The 24,667-nt window shown below is 37.3% G+C and overlaps 2 protein-coding genes across 2 annotated transcripts; both read left to right on the forward strand.

Moving 5' to 3' along the window:
* The first annotated feature begins 1,652 nt into the window (after window positions 1–1,652).
* LOC110717727 (cell number regulator 6-like) lies at window positions 1,653–6,809 on the forward strand. Its single transcript, XM_021896487.1, has 5 exons — window positions 1,653–1,817; window positions 1,907–2,020; window positions 3,476–3,590; window positions 4,354–4,619; window positions 5,267–6,809. Exons 2-5 carry the CDS (start codon window positions 1,907–1,909, stop codon window positions 5,495–5,497), a joined length of 726 nt encoding a protein of 241 aa, XP_021752179.1. The 5' UTR covers window positions 1,653–1,817; the 3' UTR covers window positions 5,498–6,809.
* A 7,935-nt stretch (window positions 6,810–14,744) lies between these two features.
* Window positions 14,745–24,312, forward strand: LOC110717554 (putative nitric oxide synthase). Its single transcript, XM_021896287.1, has 13 exons — window positions 14,745–15,308; window positions 16,008–16,193; window positions 19,507–19,593; window positions 19,682–19,761; window positions 20,673–20,754; window positions 21,236–21,256; window positions 22,168–22,213; window positions 22,492–22,610; window positions 22,731–22,844; window positions 22,935–23,021; window positions 23,113–23,202; window positions 23,529–23,638; window positions 23,762–24,312. Exons 1-13 carry the CDS (start codon window positions 14,850–14,852, stop codon window positions 24,009–24,011), a joined length of 1,731 nt encoding a protein of 576 aa, XP_021751979.1. The 5' UTR covers window positions 14,745–14,849; the 3' UTR covers window positions 24,012–24,312.
* Window positions 24,313–24,667: the final 355 nt, after the last annotated feature.

Raw genomic sequence — 24,667 nt, forward strand, 5'->3', positions numbered from 1 at the left:
CTTTGATGTCTCTATTCAATATATTTATGTTTCAACTTTCAAAGCATTGATAGGTTTAAGGAGTTTCAAGACGTTTCGAAGTTTTCTACAACAAGACATGTGCATTTGTGCCTGCACCTTCTGTTATGTATTTGAATTCATTGTCAGTTATGATGACTTTGCTGCAAGAATTTTACGTTAACACACCAAATTATACTGTGATGGTCAAAACCTAAAAAAAAAACTTCAAAGGATGGGCTGGTAGGTCATAGGTGGATTTTGCCTCAAGTGAGGTTGGTAAGGGCCAGGAGTTTACTGTGTAGTGGGGTGAGAATGTGAATATCTATATCTAGTCTAGTCTAAACCTATACAAAGTTACAAACCCCTAGCATCACAAATCTCATTTTTTTTTTTTTTTTTTTAATATTTTTTTTAACGTAAGAAAAAAGACCCTACTCTCAAGCATTTTGTAGTTGGTGGGGTTCGAACTTGTGACCTCTAAGTCACAAGGTGCCCCACCAACTTCACCGGAGCTTTGCTTGGCAAATCTCATTTCCTTTTGATATTTCTTTTTACCTTGATATCATTACAATTGAATTCAATGTTTCCCCCTTCATCTCACTGTTAAACGGTTTTTTTTTTTTCCATAAGAAAAGAATTCAATAACACATTTTATTCATGGTTTTATATGTTAATCGTATGCGTGCTGCACGACAAAGGCTTCTTCAAATTTATATTTCTACCTATTAAGGCCCTGTTCACTTCACCTTAAAAAAAATAATATTAAGTAAAAATAATTTCAGTTCAGTGAAAATAATTTCAGTATCTTTAAAGAAGAAATATAATAGAAAACCAGTAAAAATAATTTCAGTTTAGCAAAAATAAGGTGAAATGAACGGGGCCTAACTCTATCAAAGTCACGGTAACTTGAAATTGTTTTTATTTTAAGCACATGGTAACGTGAATTGTGTAGATCGCTCGTCCGTGCTTGAATCCCTAGCAACCTTCCCCATACGTGCAGCAAGCATTACAAATATTTATTAGCGAGGAAAAAAAGCACTATGACACCTAAACAGGATTTAGGATCAAACACACATGCATCAATCTATGCACAAAAGCACAAGAAGTTGTTTCATACGAGACATGTTGTGTAGGAGCATGGAGGAAATTGTCAACACATGATAATACGTATCGCCTAGAAAAATAAAATAATAATAAAAATCACTAACACATTCTTTTTATATGGTTTGTCACACCTCTTAAGTATGTATGTCATATCAAATCTGAATGATTTACATAAATGATCCTATATCAAGATTTACATAGATGATCCTAGAAAATATCAAGATTTATCCTAGAAGATATGAACTTATTCTAATTAATATATGAGTTATTTCCAATACCGTTCACGTTTGCAGTTGCAAATATCGGTTTTTCACTTCAATAAAACCATTAATTGAATGAAAACTTATACTTTAGACAAAACTACTAATTATGATCCGGAATATTAATTTTACCTTAGATCAATTTTATTTTATTTTAAATTATATATCCTTGTGCATTATCTGTAGAAGTTATTCACCGTATAGATTAATAGACCAAATCTTAATCAAGTTACATCCTACATTGACGTCTTCACAAATCACGACTTTAACGTGCTATCACCGAACTTCCTCAGTTGATTTTTATTTTAATCAAGAGTCAAGTACAACTACAATTACTTAACTCAACATTGAAGAAACCCCGACCCTCTTTTATTCGAGTACAAAGACTGCCTGAAACCCAATTTCTAGCAAAATCAAAATCTGCCCCTGAATCTAGCAACACAGAAAAAGACGGTAATTTTCTCTCTCTTCTTCCTAAAAAATTCTGGAGATTTCTGGGTTTTGTTAATTGAGTTGACATTGTTGATTTTTTTGTTGTAAAGATGGCTGAAGAGTCGTCAAACGCATCGAAATATGTGAAGTTGACCAAAGCTCAAGTCTCTGCCGACGAAGATATCACCCCTGGTGAACTCAATCAAGCAATACCCAATTCACAGGTATTGAATTTCGTTTTAAAATCACTTTTATCTTGGATTTAATCAATTTTATTGGAATTTAGAAGCAACCCTTTTGGAATTACCACTTGATCTGCGAAACCCATGTCTTGAATTTTGATTAGTTGATTGCCCTGATTTCTGCTCTTCTTTCAGTTTGATCGTAACTGATTGTATGATTTGATGATATTTGTTTTGTGAGTGTAATTTTGCATGTTCTGCATTATGTGTAGATGTGGGATTTGACTGAATTCTGATCTTTTGGAAGTAATGTATGTGAATATGTAATAGTTATGAAGTTATAGTTTTTACAATGAGAACTAGAAGATCTTTATGTCGAACGAGGTTTGGTTTGCTAGATATCTAGCAGTACATTGGTATATTGGATTTTGGTGGATTTTGGAGAAGTTTTTCATCTGACTTATTTGTTGTTCTAGGGTTTAAAGTTGATTGTTCTTGTCTAGTTTTTCGAGTTTATTTTATGGTATTAAACGATTGGGCAAAGCCAATATTATAGGGGAGGCTGGTCCGTCTGCCATATACAGGCACAGTTATTCAATATTGTGAGTTTAAGCTTCATAGTTACTTCTCATGGGGATATGCTGTTGTTGGGCTTGAAAATTGGAATTGAATTGAATTGAAGTTGCTTAAGCAGTTCTTCACTTTGTTTGAGGAATTTCCACTTGTAATATTAGCTAGCCACTTTTTCCCCTAGGTTTCCTACGTTTTGTACCTGGTCTTCACTCTTCAGTCCTTAGCAGGTATTTGGATATAAGATGCTGGAAATTTCAACGGGATTAGTTTCTACTATCAAATTTCGTTTCTTGTTTAAAATCTACTCACTGAGTTGATGATGCACAAACTTTGATTGTACTATGCTGATATGAGATCCATGCCTCATTGTGGTATTAGGTCCACAGTATATCTCAGGCTTAAGAAAAGCTTTTCAGACCTGCCTTTGTAACTTTTGCTTCTTTTTAAATTGCCTGCCTTCTAGCTTACATAACTTTGCAACGCCGAGACTTATGATGTAGTCAAAATAAGGCTGAAATATTGACCAGCTTTCTTTTCATTATATATTAAGGATCATTATGACAACTTTTCCTTTAAGAATAAATCACCAAAGATAGTCAAAATAGAGTATGTAGATAATGTTAAAGTCCAAATGTTGCTAGTAATAAAAACGCAAAGTTTTTGTTATTTTGCTACTGCGTGAAAAGTTCTCAAAATGCCTTTTGCTTTTAATGATGCATTAAAGAACAAAAAGAAACTTGTTATAGAAGCTATGAAGTTATTTTTAATTTATGAGGCATCGGTTAATCAATTTCCTGTGATAATGTATTCCAATTTTACAAGATCCTGTTGATGCTTCTTGACTCTACAGGCAGTCAGTTCTTGGATATGTAGAGCTGCACTCCACTTTTTCTTTAACTCTTCTGCTTTTGGTTGATTTTCCAGTTGCATGTTCACAAGTGTAGCGAATGTGGGCAGCCTTTACCTGAAAGCTATGAGCCTCCTGGTGATGAACCTTGGTCAAGTGGGATCTTTGGGTGTACACAAGATACTGAGAGTTGTAAGTTCTCAAATATGCTTCTGCTTCTTGTTTTGAAGTTATTGTATGCATATGTAAATATTTGGCATCCCAAATTTACTGTGATGCTAGTAAATTAGTAATGGTCAATGCATGTGAGTGAGAATAATGAGCCTATCAATTTTCATTCTCAAAGCTGAAGAATAATAGGAGGTTAGAACTTCTGTAGAGATAATGGAGATATGATGTAAGCGGTGTCCTTTAGGCAACATGATCTCGGTCCATCCTCATCATCTGTCATAACCAGTGCGCGGGCAGTAATGGAAATTGTGGATCCAAAAATTGTCAGTATAGTTTATTTTTAGACTTTAGGGAGGAGAGACATGCAGTATGAGGTGGACTTTTTTGTAGCCCCGGCCTAATAATGTTGTCATATACTCATATATCGAACTTCTAATAGTATGTTAATGATGGCATAATTGCACGGAATTTATGAAGCTGTCATTTGAATGTTATGGATTTTGTAAGTTTAAAATGAGAAGCTGTAATGGAGATCAGTGTAACGAAAATCTCTCCTGCACCAAATGGCTACGTTTGATTTCATTAATATTGTACTGGCTGAGTGTCCTACATGCCTGAACTATATGTCTCCAGCAATGCTTGTGCTGTTAGTCTGTTACGTTATCTATGCTGTAGCATACTATTTACTATCTGGTTTAAATGTGCACACAGTTGTTCTCAGTGTACTTTATATTCTTTTGCAACCCCTATTTACGTATTTGAATTTTTCTTTTCTGTCAATTAGGTTGGACTGGGCTTTTCTGCCCATGTGTCTTATTTGGGCGTAATGTGGAAAGATTGAGAGATGATACCCCATGGACTACACCATGTGTTTGTCATGCTGTTTTTGTAGAAGGTGGTATGGCACTGGCTGCTGCCACTGCTTGGACTTATGGTATCGACCCAAGAACAACTTGTCTCATTTGGGAGGGATTATTTTTCACTTGGTGGATGTGTGGCATATACACTGGTCTTGCTAGACAATCCTTGCAGAGACAATATCATCTCAAGGTGATTTCCTATGCCTAATTTCATTCAATTTGACACGATATGGATTATCGGTTATTTATCCCTATATCACATTCCACTTTAATTAGTACATTCTTTTGACGTGTCCTGTAACTTGGACCAACAAATTTGTTATTAATTTACTTCATAGGCTCTTCTGTTTGTGCTTTTCTTTCAAATCATTGGTGGGGTTGTTACTGAGAAGGGCTTTTTTTTTTCCATCATTATCAATAAATTTATTTTGTATTACACTGTTCAGTTTTAGGATCTGCAACTAATCCTGCCCACAAATCTTTAAATTATGGGTTTAGGCAGATCAAATCCTGCGCTATAACTTATTTTAGAAAACTTAAAAAAAAAAATCAAGGTTTAGTAAGATTCAGGAAATTTCAGAAATGATTAGATAATACTCCATATTATTCAAGTGAAGAATTGGGATCTGAGGCTCAGCTTCTTGTTGATCACTTCTATGATCACACTAGATCTTGTGAATAATTTCTTGTTATCTGACATAATCTATTCTGTGATACTGAAGTGCTCACTTCAATGTAGGTCTTCATTCGTGTTTTATTTCATTATTTCTTTTATTTTTGGGATGGAAAAGGTCATTGGTGTGTGATATCCTCATTTGTTACTGTCATGAAATGCAGAACTCCCCATGTGACCCATGCCTTGTGCATTGCTGCATGCACTGGTGTGCGTTGTGCCAGGAGCATCGGGAGATGAAATCTCGCCTCACAGATGATGTCGCCATGCCCATGACCATTGTCAACCCACCGCCTGTTCAAGAGATGAGCTCTGACAGGGAAACCTCAGCCAATTCTACTTCTGAAAAGAATGGCGATAAAGACGGTGTTAAAATAGAGATGCAGGCTCTATAGTTTTCCTTATAGCTTTGTACCCAGTACTGTAAAATTATGCGGCGAAACTTGGTTGCATAAACCAAGGGCTTTAGGTTATCTCTTGTGGGTGAAGCTATTATATATGGAGTTTTATGCTGTTTGAAAGCCCATTTTTTACAGTGTGCTAGGAATCCACAGGCTTTCGATTGAGAAATTTGGCGCTTCTGGTGCCTTTTATTTTGCAGTTGCGTAATTTGCATTCAAGCCTCTTTTTTTTTTTTTTTTTTTTTTTTTTTTTAATTTTTTTTTATGTTCTGTTTTTTGATGGCCAATAGCGAAGCTTTGTAGATAAGTGAACATATCCTGACTTGCTAAATTAAGAGTAAATTTTGGACTTGCTTCATTGCTAGAAGCCACTCCAGGGCTTTCTACAAGAAGTTGAATGGGCGACCAAGAATTGTAGGAAAGCTAAGCCTAGTAGTAGGCTGCACTTAATGTTCCTTGCTGAAGCTGTTTATTGTGTTTGGATTCAGAGGAATAACACCGTCTTTCAAGGTAGATGTGATGATGTTGATGTTGTCTTTCGTGAGATTGTGTTTAAAGTGGCTTGTAGGTGTGCTGAGGCTGAGAGACATCATCTTGTTATGTGATGAAGCTTGGTTGATGGCCTGTTTAGTTGTTGGGGCGGCTGCTGCTTCTTTTGTAATCTCTGCCTGCTGCTTTGTGTTTTATGCTGTTGCTTACTTCTCTTTTGCTGCTGCTGGATTATTGTGCTACTGCTGCTTGATTAGTGTTGCAAGTTCTGTTTTGCTTGCTGCCTTCTGGCTAGCTCCTGCTGCTGATGGGGTCTGTGTGCTGGCTGCCTCTTGTTCTTAAGGCTGCTCCCTAGTTGCTGGTTGCTTGCCTGTCGTTTCTGGTGGGTAGTTGCTGGCCTCGGTCTTGTTGGTCTTGCTGCCAGATGCCATCTTCCTTGCTGGTGGTTGCTTGTGGGCCCCTTGTTGAGCTAGTTTATGTTTGTTTGGTTTTCTTGATGGGTGTTTCTTTGGGTTGTTTGTTGTTATTGTTTAGGCTATTCCTGAACTTGCTCCTTTCCTTGTAGCCTATTTTTAGTTGTTTTGTCCTGTTCCTTTGGTAGTTCCTCTCCTCTAAGTTCAGAAGAGCCTTTGTTTTGAAACAAAAATCTTAGGAACCCTTCCTAGAAGAAGGTCTTTGATTTTTGTTTCTTTGGCTGGTGGTTGGTTGCCTGTTGGGCGTTGGTGTTTGGGTTATTTAGGCCTTTTAGGCTTCATGCTGTATTCTTTGCTGCTACAGCTTCTTTTGGTAATGCAAAATTTATTTACCAAAAAAAAAAGAGTAAAATCTGGAAATTCCTCAAGCCAAACAATTAACTACATAATTCGTCTAATTATCTAGCTATGTATTCTTAATCTTTCAAGGAGATTTTCTTCAGCATAATGCTTTTATGTACGATACATATGGCACCTAAATCAATTTTTGAAAGGCATAATACTTAAAGTCATTTTTGGTAAAAAAAAAAAAAAAAAAAAAAGGTCCCTCAGCTATTTTGAGAAAAGTTGATATGATTTTGGCCAAAATTCAAGGGTCAAAGTGTCATACTCATGTCCAATTATTTAGGATCATACAAAAGCATTCACGGCGCAACAACTATTAGGGTATGGTTTATCAGCAAGAGGACATGGTAGCTGCGTGTCACGGATCATCCCCCTTGATAGCCATGAGCGTCATTTGGATCACTAGGCAACAGGGCATAATCATTGCTAGGGGGCTTGCCCTTGGTGCCCAGCTGAGCACTTCCCCCTATAGAGCTTTATTTAGCCCAGGTGGTGTAATCCTAATGAACACCCAAATGACAGTAACACAATAATGGGTCATTTGGAAGCCCAAACGAAGTTCAAATGGGCCCAAATTTGGGGGTCCACTGTATTGTGGGCCAAGGAAGACCATGGTGGTGTCGGTTTTCCGAGATGAGATCCCGAAGTACAAGTTTTGGCAGCAGGTAGCCCGAAAAACGTGGGATGCTTCTAGAAGGTTCTGGAGCTATCTACGAGGTTCTTTGGAAGACTATTCTAGAATGGATGACTCTAGAATAACCAAGGAAGGTCTGGTATATATTAGGAGTCTTCTAGGTCTCTCAACATATGTACATAACTTTTGTAAAGTTCTAGAATGTTCTACGCTAGTCTTTAGCATTCTAAGCTTAAGTGTGTGTAGAAACCTCCTTGTATGTATGTTCCTTTGGAGGTGGGAACTCTCTAGATTAGTGTAGTCTAGAACCCTCCATTTGAGAATGTTAGGAATTTTCTAGAGAAGCTTGTAAGTAGGTGGAGCACTATAAATAGGCTCCAAGGCTCATTTGTACATTCAAGTTGAGAGTAATACAAAAAGTATTCCAAAAGCATTTGTGTTCTCTTGCAACTCAATCTCTTTCCTTCAGACACTTATAGAGTGTGAGGAAAACTAAGGCACGAGGGTGCCAAGTGAGTTATCGGGCATACTAGCAAGGGTGTTAGCTTGTGTGCTCAATTATCTACGACACTTAGTCATAAATTCGGACTAAGGCACTAGGGGTGAGTGCTTAGTTCAACCAAGGGATCTTGTTAGCACTAAGGGGACATGCTAGCAAATATATTCTAGCAGCACAAAGGGTTGTGCTACGTGGGCACAAAGAATAGTGCCAAGGGAGAAAGCCTGAATTGTCTTACGACGGACTGTAAGCAAGTGGCGCACGGTGCCTGACTAGGGCAAAGTAGTCAGCACGTGACATGCGGCACTAGTAGCAACTAGGGTCATGAATTGAGGAGAGAGAAAGGCATGGCAAAATCAACATACAATCACAACCACTAGGGAGGGTGATGAGCCGATGTCTACATGGAGGTGGTAGTGGCAGCAATGAGTCAAAGAGAGATAGAGACACAAAGTTTAGTAGGAGAAAGAATAATGGAGAGAGAGAAGATAGATAATATTTACCTGTCTAATTTAAAACTGGTTCAAATTTTCATTTGAAATTTCAAAGTAAGTAAAAATTAAGATTTTTATTGCTTGACCAATAACATATTGCCAGCTCAAAATGTATATAAACTCAACTCAAAAATAAATACTTATATTAAAAGGACAAAGGGTGTATAATAAATGATGTTTAATTTGCCAATTAATAGTAACAAGGCTCCACGCCTCCACATACTTAAAATTCATGAAACTTATGTGTTGTCTTATCAAACACATTATAATTTTGAAGAGTTGATAGTAATATTGGGTACTAATGTTTGGAAAAAGTTGCAGGGAAGGTATTCAAGTTTGGTTTGTTTCAGGGAAGGTACTCAAATCGATTTCCAGGCCAAGTAACCTACTATAATCGGTTACCAAGTGAAAAAAAAAAAAATAGGGAAATTATATATTCTGACATTAATAAGGCAAGGTACTAATGTTTTGATTTTTCCCATTAAATAGTTGTTACTAAAATAAAGTAGCCATTGAAAGTTCAAAATAACAGCTCAAAATAACAGCAAAATTGCATCTATAAATTAGTAATGCTTCATGACACTTCAACAGCTTCTGCATCATTCCTGTTAAAAATCAAAAGTTAAAATTGCAAATTTACTTCGATTTTTTTGCAAAGAAAAAAAAATAGCAGCATGTTCAGAATGAATGCAACAGGTAACAGATGTCATTGTGGCCTTCTAGTATTCTAAGAGCAGGGCATGGACTAAGGATAATCCTGGGAGAAGGTTTCTTGCATGCCCTGATTATGATACTGAAACAGAAAGGAGAGGCTGCAAGTTTTTCAAATGGGTGAACACGGTAGACCCTACTGATTGGCAGACTGAAGTCATTTTAGGACTAATGCAGGAGAAGCAGGAATTAAAACAAGAAGTTATGAACTTGAGGACAAAATTGAAGCAATCAAACCATTATGCAAGGAAGGTGGAGAGTGATTATATAATGTTGAGGATGAAAAGGGCTGCTAGGATTAAAGTGGGGTTCAATTGTGATCTGTGGAAAGTAATTCTGATTGTGTGTGTAGCAATTATTTGGTTTGCTTTGAAGAATTAATTGTAGTCATCAGTAGTAGTAGTTAAATAAAGTAAAGGTAGTTTACCTTAGTTAATGCTTCCCAATTCTCTTAGCTCTAGCTAGATCCTGTAGTGTTATTGGTGTATTGTTAGCCTATATGACAATAATAATAAATAAAAATTTGATTCAAATACATGTGTTTATATACATAAGGATCAAGGAGTAGAGAGATGGTTTATCCGTCCATCTCCCCCTGGTATGACCAGGGTTCGATCTTCACCCCCACCCCTCCTGTGATAGGAGAGGCACCCCCGTATCTTACCGTATAAATAAATAAAAAAAACCTATACCTGCAGTGCCTGAGTTGATATCAAGAGTAAACAGATTGCTCCCCATCAGTGTTAGTATAAAAGGCTCTATGAGGTGGTTAAGGGGCTTTATTTACAGTTGGTAAAGGAGGGCTTGTTTGAGGTTGAGCACCCTGTGTAAAAAATGAAAAATGTGTTAATAAAAATACAAAAATAATGAGTACATAATTACTTTATAATATGTCAAGAAACTAACAGTAGCAACCCCTTGAAATCCATTAGGGTTAATATATATCCCTACTTCCCTGTTGTGCATTGGAATTGAGTTAATCCCTACCTCTACCTCTGTCTGATTAGGTGGGGTAGTTCATTTATGTTGCCTCTCTTGCCCCCCATTCTTGCAGCTCCTCTTGTTATGCTCTTTTAAACCACATAGGCTGCATGATTGAGAAATTATTGTTTTCTTTAGCTTCCCTGCAGCTGTGACCTCCCCCTGTAGATATCTTCTTTTTGTCTTAAGTGTGCCCTGCAATTTTTTCAAATGTGGTGGTATCACAACAGAATATGACTGGGGCCACTCTTGGGGTCCATTTAAAGGCTTAAGTAGGAAGTCACATGCCTTCAATAGGTTTCCTTGGTGAAGTATTCATTCACATAATGCTCTAGCTAATCAACCTTGTTCCAAATTGCCACCACTAAATGTTTGCAATGAATGCCACTAACTTGCCACGCATTACAACTACACGTTCTTTAAGTTCACAACAAATTTATCCTGTGTTGCCCCTTGCCTAACCCCATAGCAGAACCCTCCATCCCAAAATGCATTCCAACTCCTAGCCCATATCTTATTCCTTTATAGTATTTGCTGAATTCTAGGGCATAACACCGTACCATTTCTTTCTTTGATATTTCATCTATTTTTGTGTAACCTCTCCATTAAGCCCTTCCTTATGTCTTCTAAAATAGTGATGATTGGCTTGTGCCTTGAGCCTAGAATGTAGGCATTAAACACCTCACTCATGTTATTGTCAACACTGTCACAACATGACATGGAAGTGTAAAATGCCCTCACCATTTCTCGTAATTTCTATTCATCAAATCATCAGCAGCATCAACAGATGACCCTCATTACAACCATGTTTTCCATGACCTCATTTTTAGTACAACTCTTAGCAATTATCCAAAATTGCTTCCTATACTCCAAACCCCCACCAAATACACCCTTGAAATTTGTGTACACATGTCTAGCACAAACTTTGACCTCTGCCTCCGGGAAAACAACTGCTACTGCTGCAAGTATTACCTTCTGCGGGTCAAAGATAAATATGTACCGAGCACCCTCAACTATCCTCAAATTTGAAGCTAATAAAGACAAAAACCATGTCCAACTGTTTGTGCTCTCTATTTCAACCATAACCCAAGCAATGGGGAACATCTGGTTTTTCCCATCCCTCCCAACTGCCACCAGAAGTTATCCCCCAAATGGTCCTTTTATAAAGCAACCATCGAGTGAAATGAAGGGCCTACAACCAGCCAAAAATCCCTTCCTCGAAGCTTCAAACCTTATGTACAACCTTTGAAATACATTTGCATTCATATGCAATTTAAACAATGTTGGCTCTATTACTTCTTTTCAGAATCTCAGCAGCATACCTAAGGAGTAATGCATATTGTTCCTTATACTCACCTATAATAAGGGTTTGCCCTCTCTTTCTTGCTCTGTATGCCATGAATCTGCTCACCTTAATCCCCTTTTCCCACCAAATAATTTCAATAATGTCATGCACTCTCATGCAAGGGTTGACCTTAAATTTGTTTGCAAAGTTTCTTGCAATCCAAGTGGAAGTCATGTTCCTAATTCTAGGTGCCCTTCCACAGGTTTGCTCCCCAATGTTAGTTTTGACCATGAAATTTCTCTTATTTTTTTCCCATGAAGCCCAGATTTTTCATTCACAACCTTTATCAAACTGTTTTCACTTGGCCCCAACTCTATTAGGATCATTCCCATGAAAAAGAATATTCTTGCCTACTGTTATGCAGTAATCAGCCAATGCTTTCCTAAACATCACAACATTCTCAAAATTTTGACCTACAATTTTTTTTTGTTCAATGTTGTAACTGCCTCCTAAAACCCTTTGCCTCTTACCAATTTGAGGTGCTGTTAGGTACCCATAATCCACTTCATCTTCAGATTCACTAGGACTGTCAACATCACTAAGACCCTCTCATTCCCAAAATGATCTGGTGCTTTATCCTTAGATTCTGCTACTCTTTGAAGCATATTAACCTCTTCCTCATACTAATATTGCTCTTTCCTGTCTTGAGTAACCTTGACCCTAGCACTCACAAATTCTGTATCTTCCTCATCCGTTCCTTTACTCTCATAATCTACGCACCTCAACTCTAAGTTGAGCATCCTGCTCCTACACCAGTCAGTAGCTCCATAAAGGAGCCATATCCAGCAACGATACCTACATTTCTCCCTATGTTACCACCCAATTCATGTTCACAGTATAAATGTATCACTTTACTGTAGTAACAATGACAAAAAAAGGGTCAAATGCTTTACTGTCAAAGCCTAGATATATACCTAACTCCATCTTGTAAGGTCTTCCTGGTATCCAAGAAATGTAATTTCATAATATCATTATACTCCAAAAAATCAATAATTTGCTTCACATATGATGAATTCACATTGTCTGGAATATCTTCAAACACATTCACCCTACCCCCCACTATAGTGCATTTCACCTATAACAACCCATTCCCCACCATGATGTACAACTAAGCAAGGTTTCAACTCATCAACCATATTATCTGTACATTAGAATCAAAACATTTTTTAGATAATGCATTACTTTCTTATACAAAAATTTCTAAGTTTATAAGATGAACATAAACAATTCAATATCAATACCATCAAATTATATAATTCAATTCAATCAACATATCACTATCAATTATTACATCAAAACACAGAGAACAATACTCAAATTATATAACAAAGATGCTAATCATTCATTCATTCGTAAAAACTTGTTTAATTACAAAAGACAAGCTCTAATAAGCCTTTCACATACTACCTACATTGTCATGGTGGTGACAAATCCCAAAAAGATATACCTTGATTTGTCACACAAAAAACTACCTCCCATGACAAAGTTAGCATCCTAGATACTTAAACTTAAACTGATAATTACAAATAACATTAGCTTAAAAAAGCATCAGACTCCAAAAACCTACTTGCTGCCTTACAACACCCCCCTAACTTTCCTTCCCCTACCTAGTCCTCCTTGAGCAACAGAGGAATACCATCAAAATAAACCGTCATGTCCTTCGACATCCAGGCATGGAAGTCCCTGCCGCTGTTGAAGAGGGTGTCGTTGAGAATCCACTCAGCCGCAACGTATGGGCCCGCGAAAGGGGGACGGAAAACCAAGTGACAGAGGTGCCACCATAACCTCCATTTCTTGCACACCCTCTCCACTGTATACGGTCCTTCCAGTCTAGCTTGGGAAAGAGGTGAATGACAAGAAGGTCATGTTGGCTGAAGATGGGGTGAGCATGAGCCAATGCGTCCATACCTAAGGCCATATACATATACAGGTCAAATTCTAAGTTATTCAACTTATACCCCCTGTTTTACCCAAAATCCTAACAAAATTGCAAATTTAAGAAGCATTACAATCCAAAAAAAAAAAAATTGATCAACCCAGTTTTTCATACTCCATACTCATAAACAAAACCAATTACAACAAAATAATCGAGGAAAACAATCAAAATTTGCATAATTCGCGTTTCATCATCACTAACCCTACCATAATTCACATACAGACAACAAATCACTTTAAAATTTAAGAGAAAAAAGACAAGAGAATGGAATATACCTTCAGCAGTGTATAACTTTGCAACTTTTGGGGACTTTGGTTCTCGCCAGGACATTATTGGCTAGGGATGTCAGTGGGACGGGTTAAATAGGAGACCCGCCTCATCCCCGCTGGGTGATGGGGATAAAAACCATATCCGCCATGGGTGATGGGGCGGGGGTGGATTTTAGGTTGTACCCGCCCTATCCCCGCGCCGCCCCACTTCATATCCGCCCCATCCCCACCCACCCCACTTTGTACCGCCCCATCCCTACATATATATATTTTTAAAAACAAAATTAAATACTTTTATACTAATTTATAAAAAAAATTGTGTAAAATCAAATAGTAAAATAATACTTTGTTATACACTTATATTATAAACAAAAATTATGTAATATTTACAATAATTTTTTTCTTTTTGCAATATTTATTAATTATGAAGGATTGTGCATGTGAGAGGCGGGGATTAGGCGAGTCTTAGGTGGGGATTAGGTGGGGGTGGATATCCAAGTGGAGGTTGGGACATGGATGATTTTGGAATTGTACCCGTCGGGGCGGGGATGGGGAAGGATTTTAGACTCGCCGCGGGGATGGGGATGAGAATGGGTATGAAACATTTAGATGGGGATGGGAAGACCAACATCCGCCCCGCCCCATTGACATCCCTATTAATGGCGTCTCAGATGATGCTCTGTTTCTCTTTTTTTTTTTTTTTTTTTTTTTTTTTTTTTTTTTGTAATAATGGAAATGAAATGGGGAAGCTTCTAGTGAAAGCTTTTATAGAGAAAGAAAGGTGAAAAGGCAGATGCCCTTTTAGTTCTCCTGCCAAAGAAGTGTAATGATGACTTAGTTTCGATTTCTGAGATTTGCTGATATAATTTTTCATTAATTTTTTTAATTTTAGAAAAAGGCAATTAACCGGGTATAACAAGTTATACCGTAAAAGTTATCTTCAGTGAGCCCCTGAGTCAACAAGTTAAACGTAGGTATCTTTATTGCAACTTTTGCTAAACATTAGTACTTTGTTTTTAGGAAAACATTAGTACATAGTAATATAGTATTACGCTAAACTCTAATTTTGAATGATGCTTAATTTTGCCAATTAACAGTAACCTACAAATACCAGACACAATATGCTCATTTCAACACTTTTCTCTCCTTATCCTTAAACCCTCCATCAAAATGCCTCCAAAAACCTTCTCCATCTTCCCTTCTCTTCCCTCTCTTCCTCACCAATTCCAAAACCCCTTCTCAAATTCCCACCTTCATTTCAAACCCCACCTTCCCAAATTCTCTCTCATCAAATGCAGTGCTACAGCAGCTCCAAATTCAGACCCTCAACTCCATGGAAATCCCCAAAACCCACCAACCCAAGTTCCAATTTCGGGTTCCGAAAACGGAACCGAAGGCGCTGGAGCTGCCGCTCCCACCCGGGGGCAGCTCTTCCTGGAGCACCACCATGCTCAAGCTGCTTCAAAATTGGTTCTTGCTGCCAATAAGAAGAAGAGGAAGAAGAAAGAGAAGTTAAGTGGGTCATTTAAGGGATTGAATTCGGTTGATTGTTGTTATGGTTGTGGAGCTCCTTTGCAGATTCAGGAAGTTGATGCTCCGGGTTTTGTTGACCCGGATACCTATGAGCTGGTATGAGTAGTTCTATAAATTATTTAATTTTGATGAACAGGATGTTAGTACTGTTTTAAGTTAGTACGTAGTAGTTCTGTGTGTGAATTTACAATTTTACATGAGTTATTCAAATTTGTGCTACTATTTTGTTCGGTTTTAGTGAAATTCCAGTTTTTTATCTTTTGGGTTAATTGGGAAGTTGGGGTGGGGGAATCGGTCAATTGAATGAGGTGATTGTGCGTTTGGTATGTACTTCTGTTTTCGGATTTAGTTATCACGTTGCTAGTTCAAATTACGCTATTGATGTGACTACTATTCATAGGATTTAGTTGTCATGTTGCTAGTTCAAATTACGATATCAATGTGACTTTTAATTCTGGATGGTGGGCGTATGTTGTATGACCGCCATTGCAAAAGCAGGAGTTAACTCATAATTGCTTGCCCATAGTTTACTGTTTGTTTGTTGATATCTAGGCTTCCTGTACCTATATATGGCAGCCATTAGGAAAGTTTGGCAAATGGATAATGGATAGTGGATTATTTTAGGTTATTTGTGATCTTAGATGTTATTAATCTGATATAATCATGTTGAATGTTATGTTGGGGTACTCGTAGACTGATTGATGAATGAGCTAGAGCCTAGAGCAGTGTATGATACTTAAAGCTCGCCTAAGATATTTATAGTTCTTAGACTGTACTGTTTCTGTTTGGACTCAGAAAAAGAAGCATCGCCAGCTCAAAACTGTTATTTGTGGGAGGTGTCGTCTTCTTTCACATGGACATATGATTACTGCTGTTGGTGGGCATGGAGGTTATGCTGGAGGAAAGCAATTTGTTACTGCTGAGGAGTTACGTGATAAGCTTTCTCACTTGCGCCATGAGAAAGCGTTGATTGTTAAATTGGTAAGCTTATCAGAATGCTCACTAAACTTGTTTCTGGCATGAGTTGTAGTCTTTTTTCCAACTGGCCTACCAGCTTCCGTGTTTTCTGTATATTGTTTAACACCCTAGATCACATATTTGCTAAGAATCATGAATGGCCTTTACTTTTTCCCCAGATTAATGACAAACCCCTTCCCTGGCTTTTGAGCTCAGGTGGTTGCCCTGGATCTTCCTCTATAGAGTCTTCTTTTAAATTTAAGTGGCCATGTCTAAGGGTCGACTCAAGGTTGGCTGTGTACTTACTAGTATGTTATGATCAATTGTGCGGTTGTGCCTTTGAACTGCTTACATATTCCCTCAAAATATGCAGCATGATGTTTATGTATATGTGATGAAAGTAATGTTCTTGGTTTGAGTTTGTAACTTTGTAACCATAGTTTACTGCTGCTTATCTTGTCTCTACAATGTGTCTACATTGTTGAGCTATTATGTTATTTAGATGAAATACTACAAGAGGGGGGGGGGGTGAATTGTAGTATGGAGCTTGCTAGTCACTTTTCGCGGAATTAAAAGAAACTTAACGCAAGTAGAGAAATAGTGCAAGAGAGATTTTACAAGAAAAACTTCCTAAGCCAAATAGGAAGTGAAAAACCTCGACCCAAAGGGATTTTGACTCAAAACATTCCACTAAAATAGGCCAACGACTCTGTTACAACCTATAAGGAACTTGAGCCTCTAGCGAGTTCCTCAACGAACTCGAGTTTCCCAGTCAACTAATCCCTCGATCCCTCGATCACTCTAACTCTCTCTAATTTAAGACTTCACTCAAAGCCTTACTCTTTCTCTTTCTCTCAAGCTTCACTCTAAGCTTTCTCTTTCTCTCAATACAAAGAACTCACTCAAGTTCTCACCCCAATACAAAAGTTCACTCAAACCCTTATGAATTCTCCATTACAAGAGTTCACTCAAACCCTTAAACAACTCTCAAATACATATAAAAAGATATACTGAATAAAACTAATATGTTGGACACTTTTGAGACTTGTAAGGAACTTGGAACATGAAGGAACTGACTTAAAAACGTGGAGAGAAAATATAATTCTTTTCTACTGCTCTTCCACTTGAGACATACGCTATTTGGAATGACTCACTCAAGCCAGACAATTTGGAATGAATGAGAACATCTCTTTTTATAGTGCTTCAAAGACAAACCCATTCACCCCATGATCTTCAACCATAATAGTAGTGCTTCCTAAATTCTAGGCATTATCTCCATTAACTCCATGAACATAAGAAGTAATGGAAGACATGGATTGGAGTCAAAAATATTTTCTCCATGATCTCCTAATTTTTCTCCACTAAAAAGTTGTTTCATATTAAACGTGCAAAGATATTTTTATTTTCCAAAAGCTAAATAAATAAAAATAGAAAATACCAAATAATAAAATAATAACCAAATCAGATTTTTATTAATTAAAAAATGATTCGGATTTTATTCATTAAGAATAAATAAAAATATTTTATCCTAAAATAACTAACCCGTTTAATTTGAAATACTAAACTAATTAGAGATTAGATAGGAAACAACCTTAAAACAAATCCCTTAAAATAGAGGTGATCATTGGGCGGGCTGGATTCGGCTCAGAGCTAACAAATTTTGCCCACTTCTCGGGCCGGAATTTTTGTGCCCAAACCCATTCAAAATGGTCGAGCCGTGCGGGCTTTTCGGGCCATTTTCGGTCCGAGCCTAAAAAATCAACTAAATATGCATAAAAACGTATTTCCAAACCCGTCCAAAAAAATAGAAAATCGGACCGGCTGGGCCCAACCCCGAATTCGGGCCGGAAAATTCTGACAAAACCCGCCCAAAATCAGGTCGGGCCATACTTGATCAGGTCTACCTTAAAACTAGGAGAAAATAAAGAGAATAAATTATCATTTTGGCTAAAAAGAAAATCAGATTTTATTTTAAAAACTTATCTTTTATAAAATAAAATCTATTTAAAATAAATTATATCAAGTCAAAACTAACGACCTAGAAAGTAAGCAAAGATAAGGCAATGACTACTAACGTGGAAAACTGACTTCTAGTGCTGTGCAAACTCGTGTTCCTCATATACACGAATTCTAAACTGACTAGAATGAACTAGGGGTGGCAATTCGGGTTAGCAGGTCGGGTTCGGGTCAAATTTCGGGTCAATTTCGGGTTATGCTTAGAAACTATCAAAAAAATAGCGTAAAACTTAATATTATTACGAAATATGAGATTTGGGTCAAGTGGGGTCGAGTTCGGGTTTTTCGGGTTCGGTTCGGGTTTCTTTAGTAACTTCGGGTCGGGTTCGGGTTGTGTTATCAGGTCGGGTCAGGGATTGCCGGCAGGAACTCACTGGTCAGCAACACTCAGTTCCTTCTAGACTGAAGTTCCAATGTAGTTCCTTAGGCTTGTTCCAAACAATTTCTCTTATCCAACATACTTACATGATTCCTAGAAAAATATACTCCTATTCTTCTGTCGTCTTCATGTTTCTATGATGAAGCTTCTACTCCAGAGCTTCTGTTGAACTTCTCTTTGCTTGTTCCTACTCAGCTGCAACTTGTTCCTTGCAAAGAACTATTTCTCTTTCTTCTTAGGAACTGCATACAATGTCTAACAATACGTTTGTAGGTTTAGACTCCATCTCTTTGTGTTCCCCCTCATAAACTCTTTTTCTCTTTGTGTTCCCCCCCCTGAAGAACTAAAGCACGATCCATACATTGTATGTTGGGAACCATCTTCAATAATGTTCTAATCTGTACTCAACAGTCTTCATGCTTAATGGCTTGTTCATGCACATCTCAATACACATATTATTTAGGTAATCATCATTTGCTTACAATCATCAAAACCTTACAACATATGATGAGAAAGGTAAAAGCCATTAAAAGTTTAAAACCCTGTAAATGGAGTGATCAATGAAACATCAATTTTCTAACCATAACAAATATCTTCTCTGCTTCTCTTTTAAACATTTGAAAAAGGCAGTAATGCACCGATTCTCACACTGCATTTTATTTACTTTTCTCTCAATACTTTTTTTCATGATCTTGAAAGATACTCCTTGTATTTCAAAGTTATAGGCCACATTTGGTCAAAGTTTGTGAACGCTGACTGTTACTCTGTCAATATAGTATCAGATTAGACTGAAATTTTAATGTTTCTTTAGATTTGCTTCATTCAAAAAGAATCATACGGCCTTATTGTTTAAGGTATAATTTAAGCATTTGGTGCGTACGAGATAAGTAGGTATGACATGCCTCAGGTGGTCAATAAAATTAATTAATTTAAATGTTGTAGGTGGATATTGTTGACTTCAATGGCAGTTTCTTGTCTCGTGTGCGTGATCTTACAGGTGCAAATCCAATAATATTGGTTGTGACCAAGGTAATAATCCCTTCTTGAGATCCCAATTGAGTGTAGTAACACTTACACTGCTAGCTTTTTATTATTTCTTATACTCACCTCCATTCAGATTGATCTCCTTCCTAAAGGGACTGACATGAATTGTGTTGGTGATTGGATAGTTGAGGCTACTACAAAGAAAAAACTCAAGTAAGTTTTACATTGCTCAAGCCCATCTTTAAAGAAGTGTCAAGGATTGATGTATGGGAAATGTTACTTATAAACATGATTTTCAATTTTAGTCAAAGAACTGTCAAGGGTTGATGTATGTGAAGAATTCTTTCTGGAAGTTGACCTAGGGGAGTAATATTTAGGCACTAGATTTCTCCTTTCCCTTCCAAATTTATGAAATTGGGGAAATAAAAGTTTGTTGTATAAGGTAGGGTAAGTGATCTAGAAAGTGATTTTGGGGTAAACACTTTTGTCACACTTCTAATTGTGTTTACTGAATACTGATGGCCAATTTGCTTCCCTCTGCACTTGTTCTGTTTTCTTTTGTTGACACAGCTGATCTGCTATCTTCGAATATAGTATCTAATGAGATATGCTGGTTGGGCTTTGAGGTGATGTTAAATCATAAGTTCAATGAGGGCAGCTTCACTTTCCAATAGCTAGTGTCTTTTGACTATGTCCCCTAGCTTCTATTATAGTACTTGATGTTTTACAGGTCCAATATCATATTTTTCTTGTCCGCCTTCTCTCTCCCCCCCCCCCTTCTCTCTCTCTCTCTCTCTCCCCCCCCCCCCTCTCTCTCTCTCTCTCTCAGTTGGTGTGTGGTCTTCTTGTTAGTTGTTATCTCTCTCTCTCTCTCTCTCTCTCTCTCTCTCTCTCTCTCTCTCTCTCTCTCTCTCTCTCTCAGTTGGTGTGTGGTCTTCTTGTTAGTTGTTATCTCTCTCTCTCTCTCTCTCCCTCTCTCTCCCCCCCCCTCTCTCTCTCTTTCTCTCTCTCCCTCTCTCTCTCTCCCCCCCCCCCCCCCTCTCTCTCTCTCTCTCAGTTGGTGTGTGGTCTTCTTGTTAGTTGTTACTCCATTTAATCTCTAATCGAGTTTGTTTATATTTCAGTGTCTTAAGTGTTCACCTAACAAGTTCAAAATCCTTGGTTGGAATATCTGGAGTTGTTGCTGAAATTCAGGAGGAGAAAAAGGTTTGTTGATTTTCTTTGATCTGCAATGTTTGATCAAATTGGTGAGAGCTGTGAGATTTATTCATGTCTTTACCCTCAGGCAGAGGCATTCTGTGTAGCATTCGCATAAATGCTCTAGAGTCTAAGTCAGAGGCTGCAGTAGTTGTGGCGTCTGTGGTAGTAGGTCGTGTAACCACTTTTTTTTTTTAGTCATTTGCATATTTATTCTTAGACAGCTTTTGTACAAACTTTGTAATTTCAGAGGCATTGCCTTTGTGTAGTGTCCATATCCAGATCCATTTTCTTGTGCATGTGAAAAGTTTTGCAATATCCTCAAAGTCAACATTGCTAGTTAGGAGTATGAAAAAGTACTGGAATTAGACTTGATCAATACTATAGCCTAAGAAGTAAGAAGCACAATTTTATCTGCAAATCTGAGACATTTATTCTGTTCTGTTTCCCTTCTATTTCTCAGTATTTATGGCTTCTGTTTCCTTTGCAGGGACGGGATGTATACATCATGGTTAGTAGGTTCCTTGATCTCTACGTTGGAGCTAATATGCAGTGTAAACAGAATCTTGACTGGCTTTGTTTTACTTGCCTCTTGCTTATTTGATACAAGATATGCTAGCCATGTGTATGTAGAATGCAGTTGCACTTTAGACTTATTGCAAGCAAAAAGTTAGTAGTATCTCCAGCAAATAGACTTTCTCTTAAGGAAAGAATTATTTCAAGAATACTTTCATGCCCAAGATTGTTGGGGTTCAAACTCAATTGAATCCTAATCAAAAAATGAGGTGTACACTTCTTATTTAATAGCTAAAATTTAGCTTTATTGGCTTTTTTTTTGGTCTATGTAAGTCGGTATCTATCATACAGTTGCAAAAAGATTGATGTCAGTATAAATGGTGATTCCTTAAATTAACAATTGGCTGAATCCAGTTTGTTCAGAAGCTTATTCAATTATTTGCATTAGTAGAATGCATTTTGTATGTCAGCTTTTGGCATTTGTTTCCAATGTTATACTTTGTATGAGTTTGTCTAACTCAGAAAGACAATGATTAGCAAAGTGCTGTAATATGAGGTTATTTTTGAAAGTTGACATGCTAAGATGAAGCATTAAGAATGGAAGTCAAAAAACATTAAGAATGGAAGTCAAAAAACATTAAGAATGGAACTCAAAGTGACTTCTTTCTTGGATATAGGGATATATCTTCCACAAATGGACTGTGCGGTACTCTAATGAGGAAAAAGTAGTGTTTTGCAAAATTCAAATGTATTATTTTCTTGTATAGTTGTGATTTTATTTTCTATGGACCATGGCGAGGGTGGTGTAGTTCTGTAATGAAATTGGTGGTTTTCAGGGGCTGTATCTCAATGTTATTATGTAATCTTGATATTTTTACTACTGTTTATAATCTTCTGTTTTTGTAGGGCTCGGCTAATGTTGGAAAATCAGCATTTATCAATGCATTACTAAGTAAGTTTGTAATTTTGGTTGCTTTTGTTTCAAGTCCTTTGGCTAGTGTCCAAACTTTTGAATTTATGGCTTATTTTGCTTTACTCTTCTATTAGCAGTAGAAAAATTGCTCTTTTGATCATGAATTCCCAATAACTTCTTTGATCTCTTTCCACCCCCATTCTCCTGTTCTTACTATTGAAAAAAAAATACCTTGCTGGTTATATTTGTCTTTGGTGCCGAATTCTTCTTCTCATGTCCAAATGCATTTATAATCATTTGTTGTCTTTCAAACTTAGTGATGATGGGGGAAAGGGATCCTGTGGCCGCAGCAGCTCAAAAATATAAGCCCATTCAATCTGCTGTTCCAGGAACTACCTTGGGTCCTATTCCCATTGATGCCTTCTTTAGTGGAGGGGTAAGGAAACACCAAGATGCTTTTTTTTTTTTTTTTTTTTTGGGTTATTTAATTATTTATTTTCTTAGGATGCTCTTATTCTGTGATTGTCCACTCAGCATCTTAAGTGAAATGGTACAGAAATTATACGACACCCCTGGAGTGCATCTCCACCATAGGCAAGGTGCTGTTGTTCCTACAGATGACTTACCTTTACTTGCTCCTCGAAGTCGACTGAAGGGTCGATCAATTCCTGTATGTGTATTTGCTGTTGTTTTTTTCTCTCGTCTCTGCATCTGCACCCATATTTGCTTTACCTTATTAACAAATCATCATATGTTTCAGAGCAACCGAGAAACCATTTCAGGTTCCCGTGGAATGGAGGGTTTCTCAATTTTCTGGGGTGGTCTTGTCAGAGTTGATGTTTTAAAGGTTTAATCTTCACATTTTAGTTGTTATAGTTATGAAACTGTAATGGCGTACCTTGCATGGCTAAGATGCTTCTCATTCTTACAAATTTCAGGTTCTCCCATGTACACGTTTGACCTTCTATGGACCAAAGGCCTTGCAGATTCACATAGTGCCTACAGCAGAAGCTGACGAATTTTACAAGGTAATTTTGTAAGCTATTCTTCCAGGACATGCTTCTCATTTTTATCATCGACTACTCAAATTCCAATGCACATTAAATGATAAGATAAGCTGGTGTATTGGTATTGTGAATAGAAAAGAAGGAAATGTATTTGTGGGATGGAGTTAACAAAATCTGTTTTATTCCATGCAAGAATGTGGCAATGTAGGCTTCATTCATATACTTGTAATAATTTATGCATGAATATGAATGCACTGTCTTGGTTGCTGGATGTTTTGTATGCACCACTAGTCCACTACTGATGTTGGTCGATGGTTTGTATTGATGTTACGGACTTATGGTTTCAGAAAGAAATAGGACTTATGCTTACACCTCCGACCAGCAAGCAAAGAGCAGAGAGTTGGAATGGACTTGAAACAGAGCGCAGATTGCAGTTAAGATTTGATGACCCAGAGAGGTAAGTCAATTGTAATCGTCATTGTTATGGTTTGTGACTTTGTTATATTTTTAGGCCAATCTTTAAAAAATATTCCATCATGATTCATAAATGTTCTAATGTCTTCATTTCCTTCCGTGGCAGACCATCTTCTGATATAGCAATTTCCGGCCTGGGATGGATTACCGTCGAACCAATTAGCAAAGAGCTCAGGATGGCAGATCCAATTCCTGAACTTCCTGATAATGAACTACATTTTAATGTGCACGTTCCAAAACCTGTCGAAATTTTTGTTCGGTCTCCCTTGCCTGTGGGCAAGAGTGGAAGTGAGTGGTACCAGTATAGGGAGCTAACAGAACAGGAAGAAGAATTCAGACCTAAGTGGTATTACTGATTACCGAAAGGTGCAATGAATAAGGATCACTAGGGAACAATACACTTGCTTTGTAGATCCGTGTTAGCCATTTGATGTTTGAGTCAATTTTTTTCGCCTAAATATAGCGATTGTAATAGTGTAGTACTAGCCACAGGTGAAGAGTATTAAATTTTGTAGAGGATGTATAAGCTGGTCATTAGTTTCATAGAAGAAATTTGTACATATGCATCTTTGTATCTATTCTGAAAGTGTACAATATTATGGACACACAAATAATTTCAAATTTTACCGGGAAACAAACCTAACATATGAGATCAAATCTCATCGCAACTCTTTGCGCCCCCAAGTGGCTGCTAAATAAAACCGATTATGATCCAATCAAATCTTTATGATCCTGCATGATCACTTCATAACCCTTAAGAAGCCATGCTGTTGGGACGGTCGTTGACAAATCAGCATCATCTTAATAGAGGTCATGTACGGTGATTGTCCTACACGTTAAATCAACGTGATTTGAGGAAGGGTAGGCAAAATTAATCATTAATTAATGTCTCTATTATTGGTTGACATTTTAAAGTTAAGTCAACCCCTTTGAGTCATAATCATATTAAAAGTCAATAATTATTTAAACTAATAATCTTAGTCAACCTTATTAGTTGGACAAAATCATGCTT

Source organism: Chenopodium quinoa, unplaced genomic scaffold (assembly GCF_001683475.1).
Source record: "Chenopodium quinoa cultivar QQ74 unplaced genomic scaffold, ASM168347v1, whole genome shotgun sequence".
Classification (NCBI taxonomy): domain Eukaryota; kingdom Viridiplantae; phylum Streptophyta; class Magnoliopsida; order Caryophyllales; family Amaranthaceae; genus Chenopodium; species Chenopodium quinoa.

Coding starts and splice junctions, on each gene's coding strand:
- LOC110717727 (XM_021896487.1), top strand. CDS start 1,907: ATGGCTGAAGAGTCGTCAAACGCATCGAAATATGTGAAGTTGACCAAA. Junction 2,021..3,475: donor AAGCAATACCCAATTCACAG/GTATTGAATTTC, acceptor TTGATTTTCCAG/TTGCATGTTCACAAGTGTAG. Junction 4,620..5,266: donor AGAGACAATATCATCTCAAG/GTGATTTCCTAT, acceptor CATGAAATGCAG/AACTCCCCATGTGACCCATG.
- LOC110717554 (XM_021896287.1), top strand. CDS start 14,850: ATGCCTCCAAAAACCTTCTCCATCTTCCCTTCTCTTCCCTCTCTTCCT. Junction 20,755..21,235: donor AAATTCAGGAGGAGAAAAAG/GTTTGTTGATTT, acceptor TTTCCTTTGCAG/GGACGGGATGTATACATCAT. Junction 23,203..23,528: donor AAGCTGACGAATTTTACAAG/GTAATTTTGTAA, acceptor TTATGGTTTCAG/AAAGAAATAGGACTTATGCT.